The following is a 19,879-nucleotide window of genomic DNA, read 5'->3' as shown; positions in this document are numbered from 1 at the left end:
AACTCATTTGAAAATGTGTGTACAAGCTCCTGCCTGAGTAATGTGATAGTTTTTATCTGCAGTGGAGTAGATTTTGCTTTGTTCATTTTTGCTAATTTACTCTGCTTGATTAAAGAAGGCATCAAGAGTTAGAGTTTAGGACAAGGAAACAGAAATTCCTTTCTGCAGCCTGCTTATCAGTTACTTAACCCTTTTGTAAGTGGCTCATTATAAAATAGTGTAACACCTTACCTACTTTTGTGAAATTGTTCAAAAGCACAGTGTAATTTCAGATAATTTATTAACTAACTATCTCCCGATAGAACTGCCCTCCTCATCTTCCGTGATACAGATCCTAATTCTCTCAGCACTTCCATCTCTTTCAAACGCTTAGAAAGACGTCAAACATTTGCTCAGCTTCTCTTGGCTCAACTAACACGTGTTAATTGAATACACTGCAATTTTGTTCAGGAGGATGATTCAAAAAGTGCTTTTGGATTCTACATAAGCACTTTGAGTTGGACCTTATGGACATTCAGCGCACGATATGCCTGCTCCCCGCAGAATTTTTCCATTCCATTATACCATTCCATTATACTGTTATGCTACTAATGCCATGTTTCCTATTTTTGCAGAAAGGAAAAACATGATCAGTAAATGATATGGAGCTCTCTCGCATACTGTTCTGTATCTTTGTTTCTTACTTTGAGACAGATATTCAGCCTGCTAAAATAGACTTAGGTCCATTGACTCCAATAAGGCCAGCCCTTTTTACACTGGCTGAAAACCTGGTCTGCTCTTTCTGCAGTATTGCTCCTTGTACGTACATAAGTACAAAGGGGTGCAGGATCAGACACTACAGGCTGCAAGCTTTAAAAAGGAATCCTTAAGAACCTGGGAATTGAGAATTGTGTGCTCAAATCCCCTATGTTTTGAGATGAGCTTTAATCTAGGACTAAGATCAGGAATCTCAGATCTTCTGTCACCCTTGTAGAAGCACAGATGTTCACTAATAGACTGTCAGTGTGAGTTGCTTCAGGCACTGTGTGCCTCTGAATTAAAAATCTGTGTAACGTCAAGTGGAACAAGTGTAATGATCTTTGAGCTAGTCACTGTAGTAGTGGCAGTGCTAACTTGCATTACCAGACCAGTCAGAAGTTGAGATCTCAGAGCTCAGAGGATGGAAATTCAGATGCTGAATCGCTCTGCAGCCCCAAGAACAGAATATTGCCTTTAAGCCTTAAATAACTAGCTAGAGGAAGGGGATCTTCCAGTACGATACAGCCTGTAATTGCATAGTGATGACAACATATAAACTAATACTGAAATGCATGTACTGTTAAAAAATTCACTTTTTTAACTGGAATGGTGCGAAAGCATCACAGAGTACATCATATATCTTAGGGAATTTGTGTTTTTCCCATAGAATTCTAATGCTTTGCATTTTTCTTAACCATTTTCTGCAAAGTAATTTGTATCTGTGCACTTGTGGCCTGCAGGAGCATGGCCAGCCTGCTCTTCTGGGAGGATGGCCCAAATGCCAACCCTGTGTCCTGTAAGGATCCTTGTGCTCTCCCTGCACTTGTTCTGCCAAACAGGCTGCTGTTGCATTTCTTTCATGCAGCAAGTTTAAAATCTCATTGTATTTATGGTCCTCATTTGTAAGCATTTCTCCCGAATCAGCCTCCTTTTACTGGCTTTGCTGCTTCTGCCAGATACTAGGTGGAGATGGCTTAAGTGGGTGTAACCGAAATGAAAAGTGTAGCTAAATTTGGTGATTCAGGATAGGGTGAGATAATGTGGCAACTGGCACTATATTAAACGTTTTCTGTTTTGTTTGTCTAAGTCTGAACGATCATACACTAAGGAAAATATAGTTGTAATTGTGGTTGAGTTCATCTCCTATTTAGTCCAGTTGAAAATCAAAAGAATTGCATTATGGAGCTCTGAAATAAAGAAATAAAAAGAAATTAAAGCCAAATTTTACAAATTATTTCATAGTTTCTCTCTTACCTTGTATGTATCTGAATGACGAAAACAAAGCTCCAGTCAAAAGAGACAGAAATGAGAGTATTGTTAAATACGGTATCTTCAAGGTGTTTATGCTGCGCCTTCTGACTATACATGCTTCTGCTTTCTCTACCTCCAGCTTTCTTCGGAAAGTACCTTAATGAATACAATGGTTCCTATGTGCCTCCTGGTTGGAAAGAATGGGTTGGATTGCTTAAAAACTCTCGATTTTACAACTACACACTCTGTAGAAATGGAGTGAAGGAGAAGCATGGATTTGACTACTCCAGGGTAGGTCCTACTGATTTATTTCTAATCCTTTAACATTTGTATATAGCTGCAAGAAAGCTACAAACACTTTATGGTTTTAGTCTGACAAAATAATTCTTTTCCAACTTGAAAGCTGCTGCCTGTAATGTCAGCTGCAGCCCAAGAGGCATCATGTTTGGTGTTTCTGTTATCTTCCATTGCTGGAGAGTCATGTTACTGAAAACATTTTTAGCAGCAGTGGGAATATAAACAAAACATCCTGAGACTGTAAATATATATTATGAGCTGAAGACATGAAAATGAATTTAAATTCTGTGTGATGACTATTTCTGTGCTTGGTACTTCAATTTTTGTGTGCCGAGTCTGATCGTCATCTGCTCCCCTAGTGTAGAACCGAGTTCAGTGGAAGATCAGAATCCCGTTCCCCCCAGCTAGGCCTGCCTTTTTACATTGATCTAAGGAACTTGTTTCGCAGCCATAATATGGTGGAGAGTTCATAGGATCTTGGTATGTTATATGATAATTCCGACTTTACTGTCTGAATGAATGGAGAATTTAGCTATTAAATATGTATTTCCACTTTTTGTTACAGGTAAATATGTTTCCTTGCAAGGATGCTCTGCTCTGGCCTAACTCACTAAAATGCTAGATACTCATTATCCTATGCAATACTATTCTAACACACATTACAGCTCAAACAGTTAAATGTTTGCAGTCAGGGGTATGTTTATTTGAACCGAAAGTGTGAACTTGCCAGAGTAACCAACTTCTGTGATTTCCTCAAATAGCCTGAACAATCTGTGGAATATGATTATAGATAAATTTATCAGTAAATTGCTGTAGCTTATGTAGTGTACGACTTAAAGTTGACTCACTTTCTTGCACGGTACTCATTTGTAAGGTGTATTTGTTTAACAAATTCAGTTTCTTTTCTACTTATCGAGCATAAATCCTTCCTCCATATTTTTACTTCATTAGCAATGTGTTCACAGTCACTTTTTTCTTTGTGAGACTGGTGTCTGTGTGATTTACCCCCTTCCCCCACCATTTGATATTTTTTAATTTAATGTGCTTTGTGTTGAAAGATGAAACTTAACAGGCTTCTGAGGTTTCATTTTTTATTACCAGCTGCAAAGGGGAAGGGGCAACTGATGAACAGAATTATTTCTCTTTTATTTCCCTTCTGATCTATGAAAAATGAGAGAGCTAATCTTTACAGCCGTGCTACCAAAAATGTTTTGACAGAAGTCAATCTTCAATGAAACAGTGTCAGGCAAGTGGTTTCGTAGGGCAGTGTGTTCCCCATTGTAACAAGGGGCCAACAGGGAACGTGAAGTTCAAGTGTCCTCAGCTCTGTTTTGTATATGTAATACTTGAAAATGTTAACATTTTCATTTAGTTCAGTTTTTCTGACTGAACTTGATAATAAAAAAAAACTTGATAAAGATGTAAACATTTTGATAATCTTCCTATTCTTGCATAATACAGTGCTATGATAATAAACAGGTGATAGTGTGCAGAGCAGCAGCACATGTTGATGTTAATATTGGAGTTCAAATGAACAAACAGAAGCTGAAATATGAGACTGAATAGCTTTCCTTCCTGCTGTTTTTGTTTCTTTTCTCTTGAAAACTTAGTTTTCCAGTAAGGAACAAATGAAATGAAGTTTCTTCAGAGAGATTATTTTTTGACCCTTTCTACTTGACATAATTAATATGTTAATTCATGTGCCAGTGGAAAACTAGAAAAACCCGTTACTAATTCTGTGCTCCACAGTGACTGCTAAGTGTTATCCTCTGAAAATCAAAACTTTGAAAATCATTTCAGATTCTCTAGCCAGAATTACTCTACTCACTTTTTTTCTTTTTATATCAATTGAATTTTTAGTTCCATATGCATTAGCACAGTCAACTCCAACTCCACAATCTGGAGCCTTAAAAAAAGAAATCAGTTAGAGGAAATATTTTTGTTCGGTCTTTTGGCTTGGTAAATACTTGGTTTTGCAACATTTAATTTGAATGATGTTTTGACCAGGTTGAATATCTTCATCCATGAAATGGAATTTGAAAACTATGCTCTCTTAATGGCTAAACCAAAGATGAGTTACATCCTTAAGAAGCTGACCAGCCAGCTTAAAAAAATTTTTTTTTTAATTAAAAAATTTTTTTTAATGTCAGTGCATTTTTGAGAGCACTCCACTATTCTCAGCTAGAGGTAGAGTCTTAGTTATTGCATGGACATTCAGAAGTCATTTCTACTTTGGTATGGTTTATTGTACATCCTCCTGTCCCCTGCAGGTCATTAGGAATAGAGGTCCTTCAATTAACCTTGATGGAATTATGTCTATTTACGTCTGCTTTCATGACTGAAAATACCGTATCAGTAACAGTCATAATCGTGGCAGTCTCATAACAGACATGCCTCATGTGCAGACCAATATATAAAATTGTAAATGGAGGCTGCCAGCCTGGTTCTGGGATATACAGGAAATAATTTAGGGGAAAAAGGATAAATACAGTCAATGAAAAAGGTTTCCTTTGACTAATAACAGCTGACTTCTCAGGTCAAAGACACTGGCAGTGGTAAAGAGGAGAAAGTGTCTGAACCATGGACAGAAAGCTGTACTTAAAGGGAGATGCCATCCAGTGTGTACCATGCTTAGTACTTGTTCACTTGACCGGAACCAGCCATTATGTCTGATTTTACATTCAGCTATGATATGACAGTTATTATTTTTGTTTTTAAAGGAGCAGCTTTGCAATGTTGTGTGTCCCATCCTGCTCTTGTGTGAGGGGTATTTATGTGCAGCAGTTCCCATAATGTAGCCCGAGAAAAGGAAGGTGGCATATCATTAAAAATATTCTCTTTAATCTGTTTAGCTCCAGGAGGTGCCAGAAGTACATGATACTTTTTAGAAAGTAGAAAGATAGACAGTCTACGTCTTCCAAAGGGAGTTTTCTAGGTTCCCAGGAACTTACTTTTTAGACATACATCTCTATCAGATTGTCACTGTATCTGTAAAGTGATTGAAATTTTTGGTCCAGCTAGTCCAGTGTCTTAGTTTTAGTGATCAGTGCTTCAGAGGGATGTTAAGAAAAATGAATACCAACGCATTTGAATTTTCAAAGCACTTTTATAAGGTAAGGAGGGACTACATGCCTTAAAAATTTCACCACCACAAAGCAAAGAAATTGGCTTGTAATTTTCAATTCTTTATTAATATGTGGTCACTGTATTTAGCATTGTGATCTCCATAATTTAATTATGCACTCTGGGAATAAAGCTTTCCAGGTGATCTTCTTTAGTGTCATTTATTTCTGAGGTGAAGCTGTTGCTTTTTGTATTTTTAGTCAGTGAAGAGAGGATGATTTCATTTTAGTTTTTGAAGTTGTAACATCTAAATTTTATTCCCTCCTCCCTTTCTGAGCAAAGTAGATTCCTTTTTCCTGTTTCTTATGATACCTCAGACTACCCCTTGCCATCTCACTCCCCAACTTGCAGTTTTTGTTAAAGTATCTCATTAAACTTTTCCTTCCACTTCCAGGATTATCTAACTGATCTGATCACCAATGACAGTATTACCTTCTTCAGAATCTCCAAGAAGATGTATCCTCACAGGCCTGTCTTGATGGTTTTAAGCCATGCTGCTCCTCATGGTCCTGAAGATTCAGCCCCTCAGTATTCACATCTCTTTCCTAATGCCTCACAACACATGTAAGGAAAACAAAAACCCTCGTATTTCCAGGTTCAGGAGTTTAAAAGTACTGTGTACCTCCATGTACGTGTAATTCATTGGACGTTGTGACAAACTATTTGGGAAGTAAACCAGTTTTGTTTTGAGCAGGGGAATCAAAATCTGGTTCTTGGGTTGTAATCTCTTTGGGGGAAGAAACTGTATCTTCCTATCTGTATGCACAAACTATGTTAGCTTATGGGTATTACCAAAAATCTCATAGTGTGCAATAGTTTTATTCCTATTTTATATATGGAAAGAGAGGAAATAGAGGCCTGCAGTGTCAAATTAGATGGTTCAGCTGTTTCTGAATGAGTTGGCATGTCTCTACGTGGCACCTGACACAGTCTTGAAAACAGCTCAGATGCCGGAAACGCTGTAGCCTGGTTACCCAGTTAACGCGTTAGCTCCAGTGCAACACTGTGATGAGATGGTTCTTGTTTATAGTCACAGAGCCTGCTTATAGGCATACCTCCATAGTGCTCCGCTGTGTAGTTCAGACACCTCCTCACATGCTGCTCGTGTGAATGATTCTCCCAAATTGAGTTTTAGCCAAACTGAAAACATTCCAAGATTTTTCCAATTACCGGCTTTGTGCCTTCACTGATGTTCAACATGTATAATTTTCTTTCTACATGCACATTTTTTCTCCGAGGGGCTTTCCATTTTACTTTGGATTTGTGAAGGAACTGGGAATTGATTGAAAGAATAATCAGCTGGTAGCCAAGGCTGCTCAGGACTAGTCCAAAGTCCGGTGAAATCCATTTGAGCTTTTTCACTCAATTTAAAACAGACTCCGAGAGCGATGTTTTCCTTTTTTCTATTGTCTAACTATTACAGAATTTAGAGTTATATATTTCATTATTCTATGCTGCGCTTCGAAAGAGAATGTGTATCCTAGATCTACAGCAATACAGTATTTCATGTTTGCTTGCCATCTTGTGCTCATTTTTTTTCCCTTGAAATGAAAATTACAGAAATGCCAAATGAGTAATTTCTGCTATTGCTAGTACCCAGTATTGACTTCAGTCTTATTAGAAATGCTTTGGAAGGCATTCTTATCTCAGAGATGATAGTCATTTATCAAACAGCATTCTGTAGCAATTTAATTATGGCAGTCCAGTGAAAAGGAGTGCAAGGAGTTGGAAGAAGGACAGCAATGAAAAATATAAACTGCATTTATTTTCCTTTTGCTCATAGTTTAACTTTTATTTTCATGCAAACTAGGTTTATCTTACTGATTATAAAACAGTTGCACAAATATATTTTTAGTTGAAGGTGACCTTTCTTAGGATGATTATACAGGAAGTATCACATTGCAGAAATAAGTCCTTTTTGTAAAGAAACAAATTATCATACTAGGTTACAGAATTGTATTATTTTTTTAGATATGAACATAAAATAGAATTTTACATCTATATCTTGTGCAAAGAAACAGCCAGCCTTAAATGATTTCAGACACTTTTCCATAGTGCTATGTAAAAATAATCTATGAGGATTTTCATTGGCCTGGTTTTAAGATTTAAACTAAAAATGCAAGAAGCACATCATTCCCTCACCATATATGCAACTTAGTCCTCTGGTTTCCATGTTTTCCCCTGCTCCCACATCCTAGGGAATCCCTCTGTGACAGATAAATCTGTCAACGATAATGAGCCATAGGTAGTTCTCGCTGTTTCAATACCTCGTGGATGCGGGTAGGACATGATGAGAAGTACGCAAGTAGAACGCTTCTGTGCTCATGGATTGCCCCAAAGCAGTAGCTGAACAGACTTTGCCAGGTGCCAGAACCAGGAGGCAATACACCACGTAGCGTGTCTTTGTACCTCTTCCTGCAGGAGCATTGGTAAAGTGGACCTGCTGATGCTTAAGTTACATCTACACAGCAAAATGAAGGTGTGACTGTAATGCTCACGCTAGTTGACACACTGCTTTGCAGTCTTTTTTTTATCTGAAAATTATCCTCATCAGCCAGCATTTGCATAGCAAATCCCTGGACTACATGATCGATTTTCCTTTTTTTACTGCATGTATTGATAGCTGCAGAGGATGCAACAGCTAGGCATCACAAATATTATTTCTGCAGAGGGTACATTTTACCACCCTGCTTCTCCAAGGTCAAATGCAATCAGGCTAGGACTTGACTTCTGAGTACGTTTGAAGAGGCCGTCTTACCCAGCTTCTAGGAATGTTATATTTTGTGTGTTTTGTCCGTAAGACAGACAAATCTGTTAAGTGTAAGAGGGTTACATTTGTAGTAATCAAAGAAAATCATGGGCTTTGGTTGGATTAAACAGCGGGAGGTTTCAAATCAGCCAGGAAATCACAAAGTAAGCTGAAAAGGAGTTTGCCAAGCATTTTTGATTCATTCTAGGCATCACATAGCAACAGTTTCCATAACTGTCAGCATTTTCAAAGGAGCAATGTCATTATTTCAGCCACAATAACATTCTGAAATTCAAGAGGCTATTAACAATACACAGAGAATAAACACCAGCCCTGTCCTCCCTATATGAAGAATCCTCCATTTGCCGCCTACGCACATTTTTCAGATAGCATCCAGCAAAGGCTTTCTGCATAAAACATTTCTCTGTCAAATTATTAATATTATATTTATATTAAAACTTTTAGGATTACCTGTCATATTCAAAGATGCATTAGATGCACATTATTTGAAGGAGAAGTTTCAATTTATATTACTAGTGTTTATCTTGATAACTTACCCTGCTGCTCTGTTGCATATGTAAAAGCAACAGTAGATATTTTCCAAATATGAGTTGAATTTATCAGGAGGTCGTGTGTTTGGAGGAAGAAAATAACTGTATGTCTGCTATTTTTTCCTTTGTTATTGTGTCACCTTCTTGGCTTGCACATTTGCATAGGTTGATCTAATCACTTTGAATAGAAAAGGAAGCCTTAACAAATCATTTAGAAAAAGTAATCTTTAATATTTTAGAATCTGCATGTGGGGTGTCTTGAGCCAGGATATGAAGAAACAGGCAAAAATGGTTCTCAGTCTTAAGTAATAACAAACTTTTTAGAAATATTTGTGGTAGGTAAAAGTAATATTTCTTGTAAATGTAAGATATAAATGTAACTTTATAGTGAGCTGGTGATGCAAAGAGTCGACATCATGATAATGATATACCAAAATAAATCTTTTGTTTATATCTAGCTGGCCTAGAACAATATAGTTATGCACAGAAGAGCAATCTCTGGAACTGCCAACAACATGAATTAATGGACAGTCAGTGATGTTAATCCTCATCACTTTAATGGTGTTACAGGATCATGAGGACTTGAAGGGGCTGTGAGATTCCAGGAGGACATCAAATCCAGCTCTTGGGGTTTTGGCAGTGACTTTAATTATCTTTCTTTAGCGTGAACTCATCAATTTGTAATTTGAGAGTTTCTGATGATCACAAAAGAGTTGGTGGCTGGAAAGTATCTACAAAATACAGTCCTATTTCCCCTCACCCCTGCTTTTCTTGGCAGGTCTTTAAAATCCGGCTTTGTATCCACTTCTGCTTGCCATGAGCTCGCATGCAGTTTGATACTACCAGGTAGGGTACCTGTGCTCCTCTGGGTACACAAGTGCTAAAGTATTCAAGTGGCCAGTCATGCTGAATTCAAAAGAGCTGTTACTTATCAGTAACTTTTCCGCAAGTTTGATAGTTGTTGTTAAACAGCCTTCACAATAATATTCTGTGCCAATGTGCACAGAATGAAAGCAAAGCAATTACATGAGTAGGAACTCAATAGTTCATGCTCTTCATTCAAATAATACTTCCCAGTTGTGGTGTTAGGCTTCTGAGGCTAATCTCTTGGCCTTGAAATGTATCCATGTTAGTCTGAACGCTGCTAAAACAGTGTATGTCTACTCTTTCGATGGGTTTTATTCCCCAGAGAGCTGTTTTCATTCTCCCATCTTTCATATAGATCATGAAAGGATAATACTTTTCCAAACTAAATGTAATGTTTTCCTGTGCACCTCAGAGAGTCAGTCCTATAGGGTTGATCGAATAGAAATTATTGGTATACATGACTGTTGCTATACATGGCTTTTCTTCTGCACTGCTAAATTATTCTGCTTTTCCATCTGTTCCTTAGCACTCCTAGTTATAACTATGCTCCAAACCCAGACAAGCACTGGATAATGAGGTATACAGGTCCCATGAAACCTATACACATGGAGTTCACTAACATGCTGCAGAGGAAGCGCCTTCAAACACTCATGTCTGTGGATGACTCTATGGAGATGGTAAGATTAGTAGTCACTTTATTCTCAGGTCAACAGGTACTTTTTTCTTGAATTAAGCTACAGAATGCTTGTGCCATGTGTGGATGAAGAGGGAGGAGGAGGACTGCTTGAGTTTTTAAACAGCATGCAGTCGTTTCACCTCTGAGGATATTGTCTCTCTATTCAAGATAGAAGGATCCTCATCTGAAGATAGGCACTTTGAGTTGGGTGGTGTAAGCAAGCTGGTTTTTGCCACAGACCCACTATTGATTAAGGGCAGAAGGGGAAGGGGTCACCTGAAAAAATCGTGAATCATAAATTTAAAAAATGTATATCCTGATAGTAAAAAGTCATCCTATAACCTACTGGAAATGAATAGCCTGACTGTGGGTCTATTTTGATCCTGTAACACTGTGGCTTTCTGAGAGAACTCTAAAAAAAAAAAAAAAAAGAATGAAGCTAGACCAGTCCTAACTGGAATAACACCATGGTAAAACAGGTCCAGGATGTTAAATACACAAAGTAAATAAATATATAGGTAGAGGGTTTTTTTTTTGATTTGTCTGCATTATGTAACAGTGAGATTACAGAAATCTTACAGTGCAAGTTGGGTATCTTGAATAGAAATGCCTGAACTAGCTAAAAGCTGCTGCAAAAAAGAATGGATTTGTTTCCAGTTGCAAGAAATCAGCTTTGAAGGTGTTGCAGTGTACTGCTTATCTGTTGGCATTCTTATTCAAAAAGGTAACACATAAACTAAGTGGAATCCTGCAAGGCAAGGAGGAGATTATCTGGATGGCATTGCTTTAGCTTGTTAGTAATGTCTTATAATTACTGATTCAGGCAAGTATGATCTCTACTTCATACTAATGAGCCTGCTTAGATGGATCAGATACCAGCATTAGTGGAGCTTAGCTATTTTACTAGACTGTTTTGATTTTTCTGTTTAGTAAAATGGTTTCAGTTTGGATGAGTTTATCATGCCTATGTTCCACTGGAGACAAAATTGTTTTTTGTTTGTTTGTTTCTTTTAGTTTTGGTTTGTGATTTTTTTAGTTGTAATCCCCAAGTTGGTCTGATCTTTTCCACTGAATTGTGTGTGTCTAATAGTCTTTCAAAATTTAAAACAAAAGTTAGTATTTTTTCACTAGTGGAACAGGTAACCTTGAATTTATGTTGCTGAAATTCTATCGAAGAAGTTTCCTTTGATACAGGTCAGCATGATAGCAGAACCATGCTTATATTTTTGTAGCACAGGCTCCACAAGGATTAACAGAGAGGAAATGACTTTTCAGTTGGAAAGGTCTGCTGTGTGGTGTCTTGATGTTGCATGTACATCGTGCGACAGAAATTGAAAGGAGCTTTGCAAGTGAAAATATCACATAAAAACTGGTCCTTGGTGTTCAAGTCACACATTCACATAAAGATTCCCATTTAAATCCCTAGAAGCAACCACAAGTATGGTTAAAGCTTCTCTTAATTCTCCATGTTTGTCCTCCAGCTAGTGAGAGTGTGACTAAGTGATGTTTATTTGGGTGAGATTTTGCAAATATTCTGAATAACGGGGACTCATTTGTCTGAAGGCAGGTTAGCTGAGTGTTGCTTAAATAAGCATAAGATTTAAAATGCTTTCATTTTATTAAAATTGTTTGCTACAGAAAACAGATAAAGGTGGAGAGAGAATTTCAAAAGTGCTCATCACCCTAAAACTCATCTTTGTTACCATGTATATGTATAGTACTATTTTGATAACTCTCAGAGAAAATACTGAACCCAAACGCTTTTGAAAATCTGGCATCTTAATGGTTTACCTAAATGCAGAAAATGGAAATTTGCCCTGTAATGCATAACCACAATTTTCAGTTGTAAATTTTTTGTGTGTGAGAGATTACATGTCATTCAGAATAGTCCATCATGATAACTCAGTGGCAAGCTTAAGTGTTGTTATTTATGTTTGGATTACACATAGGCAGAAAATTGTATCCAGTATTCTATATATATAGAGTACCATGCAATGCAAAGAATGTCATGTTTTGTTTTGTTTTGCTTTTTTTCAGATTTATAATACGTTGGTTGAAACAGGTGAACTGGACAACACCTATATAATATACACAGCTGACCATGGTTATCATATTGGGCAGTTTGGGCTAGTGAAAGGAAAGTCCATGCCATATGAGTTCGATATCAGAGTTCCTTTCTATGTCCGAGGTCCAAATGTGGAAGCTGGGTCCTTGTAAGTTCTTGGCTGGTGTGCATGCATGTGTTTATGTTGTGACCAGAAAAATCCATTATATTCACATCTCAAATCATCTTGACTTGGCATCCAAGTGGAGAGACAAAGTTCTGCCCATTTTGACTGCCTGCCTGCGCTTCTTTGGCAGCAAAGTAGGTCTACTCAGGCTACTGTATACTCAACGTTCTTGCCACTACCTTTTCCTTGCACAGCCCAAGTCACTACACTTTTGTGGATGCAGTTTAAAAAGTTACTTGGAAATGTGTCTAACCTAGGAAACGCTGATTTGTTCCCTTTTGAAGAATGCAAAAAAATACCCATAACTAATATATTTTCTAGGTGAAACTACATTGTGTAATGTTCACTGGCACAGTGGATAATATTGTTGGACGTTAATTAAATCATTTTGTGGCGTCATTTGTTTCAGCTCATGAAGAAGAATGTGTGTAATACTTTATGTAGTATTATCCACAGAAGGTTCTCCTTGGTTCATCCTTTGTGATTACATGGTTAGAGCTGTTTGTCAGATACACACAAGCATGCAGAATAGAACTGTTAATTAAAATGGTAGCCTTGATCTGCTAAGAAATTATGTAAATATACTTTCTAAGCAATTATTTCAATATCAAATATTTGCACTTAAGTAATGATTTTGGACAGTGCCATAATTTGCTGTCTTTTCTTTATATCAGTGTGCATGCTTTAGCATAATTAACATGTATAGTCTTCAATGCACAATTTTTTTTCTTCACTACAGAGGACCAGATCTAGTGTGTAATAGAGTAATAGTGTGTAAGTAGCAAATAGTTATAAAAAATGTCATTCCATTTGCTGGTTCAATTCACTGATTCTTAGTCATAGTATCAGTAAGCCAAAAAAAGTACTAAATTATGTAGGTATTGCAGTGTGTATTTGTAATTTCTTTGCAGCAATTATGCATGTGAAATAAACTCTCTTCCTAAAGTGCAGTCCTGCTAGAATCTGAATTTGAAGCATTTTGAGACGCGATGATTTCATTTTCTGTATCAGGTTTCCAAAGTTTTTACTGATTTTAGTTGAAGTTGTGAGGTCTTGGTACTGAAAAATCTGATTTTTTGCCTCTGTAGAAGTCAGCACTGAACAACTCAGTGAAACACGTGACTTTGTCAGAAAGACCTGAGTGAGTAATATTACTGGGGAAAGGAGGAGGGGTGTATTTTGTAGAGGAGTGGGAGACTGCTCTAATGTGAGGTGACATAAGGAGAAGGTTTGAAGCCATGAGTCTGAGAAAAGTAGAGCAGATAGGGGTTAGAATAGGAGATAAAAAAGACACAGTGAGGGGAATAGGCGTAGCCTGAAAGATGAACCTCTGGGGAGCTGCTGTGTGCATTAGGGACTTTGTGACTGGCACCTGTTCTAAACAGAAGATGCTTCAGTACCCTGCTGAGAAGCAGTGCTGTGAAATTCTGCAATTTGGAGATGAAAGGTAGAGGAGGTTGGAGTCTATTGAAATCTTAGGTATACTTGGGTCACTTCCTGTAATGTTAAAAGTGACAAAGAAGTGTTTCGGTGTCAAAGCTGTCTCTTGTTTTAATAGAAAATCAGATCAGGGACTGCCTGCACCACAGCCTGGATTGTAGGGAAGGGGCTCTTTAGCTAGAAATAAACAGGTGACTTTGGTGCTGAAAGAAGTCTGTCTGCAGCAAGAAAGAATTTCAAGTGAGATGGCTTAGCGTCCTGAGAGCTTGCTCTTTCTTAAAGAAATACGTGTGTGTGTGTGTGTGTGTGTGTTATAGATATATATTTATGCCTATACTATGTATTTATTTTATACATGTGTGTGTGTGTGTATTTCTCTTTCTCCCTTCAATTGCAGTTTTTGGCCTCAATGAGGAGGCCATGTTAATGTGACCAGAGCGGACTGAGCTAGTTTTTCTGCAACGTGCGATGCAGGAGACCAGCCAGCTCATAGTTCACGGATCTTTGCACCTAGGCAGGCATAAAACGTGTGAAACCTTCCCATTGAATTTTAGTTTTGTGTGGCTTCCGAAGATGAAAAAATATTTTTATTAGAATCGCAGGAGTCAGCCTGACAGAGCCTAACAGGACAGAACCCGTTGCAGTAGAACAAATAGGAAAAACAGGATAAAATACCTTGGAGAGGGAACGTGTCAGATATTAAATTTATCCTGCCTTTCAGCCTGAATTTCTTTGCATGGTAGAACCTCACTCATCCATGTTTTGCATAAACCTTATGCTTTTCCTGCAGAGTAATTTTCGTGACTCCCTTTTGATACCAAGAAAGATTTAATAGTAGTCACTGCAGCAAGTCATTATTAAGCTTTCATTTCTATTACAAAATATGCTACACCACAATTATTAGTTATTAAAATCAAATTAGGTACATGGATTTAATTCATCATCCATGCTCTTGTCAGTGCCTGTTTGCCCGCTTGCTCAAAAAAGGTAGTAATTTATAAATGGCGTGTTGTTAATTAGTGTTAATTTAGCAGCTTGCTTCTGTCCTGTATCTCGAGCTGGAGTTCTGCAGTGGCATGTACAGCAGCCCATCTGGTCCTATCCTTCCTTTGTGCCTGCAAGTCATAGCAGGGTCGTTCTTGATGCTCAGTGCTGTAGAAGGTTGTCAGTACGGCACTATGTTTGCTTTTTTCCCATCCACTTTTTTTAAAAAATTGACAGCCTTCCATGGTATTTTTTGTAAGAAATAAGAAAAAAAAATGGTGTGCAGCTAATAAACAGTACGTATATATGTGATATTATGGGTTATTACACAATAACATCATAGGTGTATTTCAGATAATTTTGTAAGGTGCAACATAAACTGAAAGCACTTCTACAAAACTGGACTGATAGTAAAGACAAGTGACATGGTTAGAAATCTGGACATTCTTTTAGCTACTGAATGCTGGCCTGTGTAACTAGATGCTCTGACCCAGGAACCCTCTCATATTTGCTGTGGCAGCTCAAGGGGATTTGGGATGGGAACTGTCTTTACTGCTCTGTAGTTGACACCAATATTTTAACTTAATTTGAAATCAGTTTAAGTTCAAATGTCTTGTTAGCGGTAGTGGCTGAGGAGCATATTCCACTACTTTGCTAAGAAACAGAGCATGGTAAACAGCACTGAAGTTTCAGAGTCAAAGCTGTTTATAAGTGTTTGCAGAATGGATAGTTCTGCACTTGGAAAGGCTGATATTATCTGAATTAAAGCTGTTCTTTACCTTCCCTTTTGCTTTGTCCGTAACTGCCGTCTCCCTTCTTTTTCTTTCCTGACCCCTTACCTTTTTCTGGGTCGCACTCTACATTAACAGTCACTTTTAGTTATTTGCTGTAGTAGTTGGCAATGTACTTCTTCCCATGTTCTCTTCAGAACACACTTGCTATGATGTGTGCTGAGGTACTTATTTCTAAACCATATTTCGAGACAGACAAAGCCTGTGCTACCTGCCAAATTTACTTTTTAATAAAGTTATCAGCGTATTTGGCAGAAACTTTGATTCTGTAGGACACCCAAGGAGGTTTTCAAATGCTTTCTCATGTTTAGAAAGAGCTTTGAACCCTCCTTTGCAATAATTAACTAACCTTGCCTTATGAACTACTTTACATTCTCAAGAATGCTCTGTGCTAAAGTTTAAATCTTCGTGTTAGTCCTTCTTGAAATTATGCAGCTAATTTCTTACCGATACTTTACATTTTAATTCCATTTAATACTGACTGCATGTGTCGTCTTTTGTTCTTTGCAGATGTCACAAAATAAGCTTTTTCAGATGCCTGGTCTCTTTGTGGGCGAGCTGGAGTTACTGTAGTTGCTTGATGACTCTAAACTGGGTTCTCATACATGTCTTTTCAGGAATCCTCACATTGTGTTGAACATTGATCTTGCACCTACAATTCTAGATATTGCTGGACTGGATATTCCATCTGATATGGACGGTAAATCCATTTTAAAACTTCTGGATTCTGAGAGACCAGTAAATAGGTAAGAAATAGAAATGTGCATGTAAACATGCGTGTTTTTTTACAGGGTAGGGGACAGGAGATTGGCCAAGTATTCAGCAACATGCAGCTAAACTTAAAGGAAAATGTAATAAAATTACCATCTGAATAAGTGCATCATTCATAGGAAAATCTAAAGACCTATTTAGCAATATGTGACTGACCTCATTTATTTATTTATTTATTTATTTATTGCTTTGCCAGGTTCATATATTAGTTACATGGGATACAGTTCCTGGATATACTGAATGTAATCAGTGTAGCAGTGAGTGGGCTGCACATGAAGGTTTTTAGCTGTATGAGTTATAGATCTGAAATGTCTCTGTGGCATCATTTGTAGCAAAGCATTTCATATTGAATAAACTGTAGAATAATTGAGTTGAAAGGGTTGGTTGTGTATCAGACTATGATATAAAGACAGACTAGCACTCAGAATTGCACAGTTATTATTTGAGACCTTCCATCAAAACTTTCATTAGAAAAAGGCTGAGGAAGAGAATCAGACTGGATGCTTGGTAGAGGAAATCAGCAGCTAGTATAAAGGAAGACAGAAAGAAAGAGATTTGCTTTGTAAGTAGTTGGGTGGAGGGAGAGGGGGAGCAGGAGCAGCTGCTTTAGAATAGGATACTATGGGAATGGTGTGCAGGTTAAGAGCCCAAACTCGATTCAGGAAATTCTGATTTAATTTGTGATCCTTTGTGATCAAGGACAATTCAGTTAATCCCCTGTGCCTTAAAAGTGCTTAGGCTGAAATAGTTGTTATACTGTGTGATCTGTTGCAAATTCTGTCCCTACGAGAACAAATCTGTTCTACGTTTGCTCATGCTTAGCACTGGAAAGGGATATGTGCTTGCTTCATGAAGCTGTGTGTCCCCTTGAGAGGACAATGTAATGTTTCTCATCTGAATTGGGGGTGGGAGAGAAAGCTGGGGCATGATTTGATTACAATTTTTGTGCAAATTTGTTTCTTCTCCTCTCCTGCCAGGTTCCATTTAAAGAAAAAGATGAAGGTGTGGAGAGACTCATTCCTAGTGGAGAGGGGGTAAGAAAAGGGTTAATCACAAAGCCCACTCTATAAATAGAAGGATGCTGAATAGCTACAGCCAAAGCAGCACTCTACCGCAGGCCTAAAGCTGTGCCAGCAGGGACAGGGCTGCAGTGTGCCCCATGGCAATGGTGGTGCTATAGGGGGGAATGCATGGCCTTCGCCTATAGCCTGCGTAAGTGTGCCTTTGGGGTGGGGGCAGGGGGTTACACTTGAACTGGGGGTGGAAAGGCATCAGGTTTTGCTCTAACTGCTGCCCTCCACCTTCCTGTATGTAGCATGGGAGTATGAATAACCTTTCCTCTCTGGCTGTTGGCCATTCCCTCTGTGCCTTTGCCTTTGTACGTAACAGCGGACATGAAAGGTTTGCAAAAAGCAGCCCTGGAGTACTGAGGAGGATATGGTCCCTTTCTATGGACAGTTGTTACCTCCTGCCCAGCAGCTGTGTAGCATACTGGTGTGGTGATCTAAACTACGTTGTTTTATGAATGGTGTTAGTATCTATAGAAGGGCAGAAATTGCAGAGCTTTGCCTTTTAATTTGGAATGGGAGGGGGTATGTGCGAGATATGCATACCCCCTCCCACGGGGAGGCTGCACATGTGTACTCTTCCTAGTTTTGTATGCCTTTGTATGCTGCTTTGGAGCATGAGATGAATAACTTGTGTGCTATCAAAGATGAGAAGTGCTAGTTTCTACTGTGCTATTAGTTTTTGGCCACCAGCAGTGCTGGAGATCCTGGAAGTCAGCCTACTCGTCTGAGCCTTTCCACCAAATACGTATATCTTGGAATTAACCTTAATGCAGATAAATGGTTTTTTTTCCACTCCAGTAAACTACTGCATAAGAGAGAGAATGAGAAAGTAGATGCCCAAGAAGAAAACTTCCTACCCAAATACCAGCGTGTGAAAGACCTCTGTCAGCGAGCTGAGTATCAAACAGCCTGTGAACAGCTTGGGCAGGTAAGACATCCAGCCCCTGACTGAATGTAAGCAGTCGTATCTGGGCTAACCTTAACACCTCTTGCAGATTGTGACAATGCCCTTCACTTTGTTCTCAATGCCAGCTTGTCAATCAAACGGTTCATTTTGTGGTCTTTGCTCAAAACTGTATTATGTATGGCATTTATGAGACTCAGTGTCAGTCAAGAAATTGCTGATTCAAGTGGCCCTGTATTGATTTCTGACTGCTGAGAGAGACCAGCCTAGGCTGTTTTAACATTATATTCCCCAAACAGAATGCGGTTTGGGGTTCGTTACTGATGAGAAGCTACAGTGAGCCTAACAGACTAGCCTACTCCAAATGCACGTGGCTCCCTTTTTTTGAATTCTTAATTTAATTCATTTCATTATTATTATTTAGATTTGTGTAACATACTGAGTTCACAGAATGTTACTCCTATATCCCTGCTCTTAGCAAAAATATATGGTGAAAACATACGCAGTTTTTGACTGCAGGCAGTCTCTGTGTGTATAAAGGGGCATGAAGCTGTCTGTTTGGTTGTGTGTGTGGTTTCTTCCTGCTTCTGGCTATACAGGTCACGTAATTCAGTGTACCTGTGAAGTGAATCCGTTGTTCTTTAAGTGTTTGGATCCAACTGATACACACAAACATTTTCCAGTTACTCTTTTCCTCCTGTGCTGCTTTGTCATATTTAGTGGACAAAGAGATTATCATGTCCTCTTTTTCTCGAAAATACTGAAGTTAAAGAAGTACTAACTTTTGTGCAGTAGTTTATTGTCATCAGATGTCTAGAGCTGAAATTTTAGATGGGTGGGAGCAAGCCACTGTTTTTTACGTTTGCCACGTTCTTTAGAAATTAGGGGAAAAGTCATTCCTTCTGCTTCATCATCATCCAGTAAGTAGTTTGGGGAAATAAAGCTTTTCTTTTTCCATCAGTATTTTCTCTTTGAGGGGTGTTTCAGCTTCTTCCTTCCGTTGTTTTCTTCCCAATTATTTTAAACATTATTGTAAGTACAGAGGAGAAGTGAGACTTTCCAAGACCATATTGTCACTGAGGCTGTCTCTTTACATAAGGCAACTTAGCCACATTCAAGGCTTTCTTGCTATAATTACCACATGTCTCAGTTGTGGAAGAGAGGGAGACGTCCCTGTAATGTCTGCACACATGCACAGGCTTATATTTTCTTCTGTGGAAAATAAAATATCTTCGACATCTGTAAGAAGGGGGGAAAAAATGTCAACTCTGTACTTAAAATTGCCAGTAAATTTCAAAGTGAAGGTGTGCTAATAAGAGATGTGTGTGCTGCATCCTCGTTGTGAGGAGACTGGGAGGAGGAGAATTGTTTTGAACAGTTCAGTCAAACCTAATTGGAAGTGATAGGATGAAATTGAGCAAAAAAAAGAAATTTAA

The 19,879-nt window shown here is 38.3% G+C and overlaps 1 protein-coding gene across 11 annotated transcripts in view; it reads left to right on the top strand.

The window, feature by feature from the left end:
• SULF2 (sulfatase 2) overlaps nucleotides 1-19,879 on the top strand; it is a 170,666-nt gene that overhangs the window by 122,053 nt on the left and 28,734 nt on the right. For all 11 annotated transcript variants that reach the window (XM_064521479.1, XM_064521476.1, XM_064521478.1 and 8 more), the window contains 7 exons: nucleotides 2,129-2,280; nucleotides 5,804-5,973; nucleotides 10,103-10,253; nucleotides 12,290-12,465; nucleotides 16,316-16,444; nucleotides 17,447-17,503; nucleotides 18,338-18,467. In XM_064521479.1, the coding sequence (XP_064377549.1) occupies nucleotides 2,129-2,280; nucleotides 5,804-5,973; nucleotides 10,103-10,253; nucleotides 12,290-12,465; nucleotides 16,316-16,444; nucleotides 17,447-17,503; nucleotides 18,338-18,467 (965 nt within the window). The remainder of the gene's footprint in view (nucleotides 1-2,128; nucleotides 2,281-5,803; nucleotides 5,974-10,102; nucleotides 10,254-12,289; nucleotides 12,466-16,315; nucleotides 16,445-17,446; nucleotides 17,504-18,337; nucleotides 18,468-19,879) is intronic.

The sequence above is a fragment of the Dromaius novaehollandiae genome, chromosome 16, assembly GCF_036370855.1.
Source record: "Dromaius novaehollandiae isolate bDroNov1 chromosome 16, bDroNov1.hap1, whole genome shotgun sequence".
Classification (NCBI taxonomy): domain Eukaryota; kingdom Metazoa; phylum Chordata; class Aves; order Casuariiformes; family Dromaiidae; genus Dromaius; species Dromaius novaehollandiae.
Note: the sequence above shows the minus strand (reverse complement) of the source record. Positions and strands in the feature narration are given on the sequence as shown.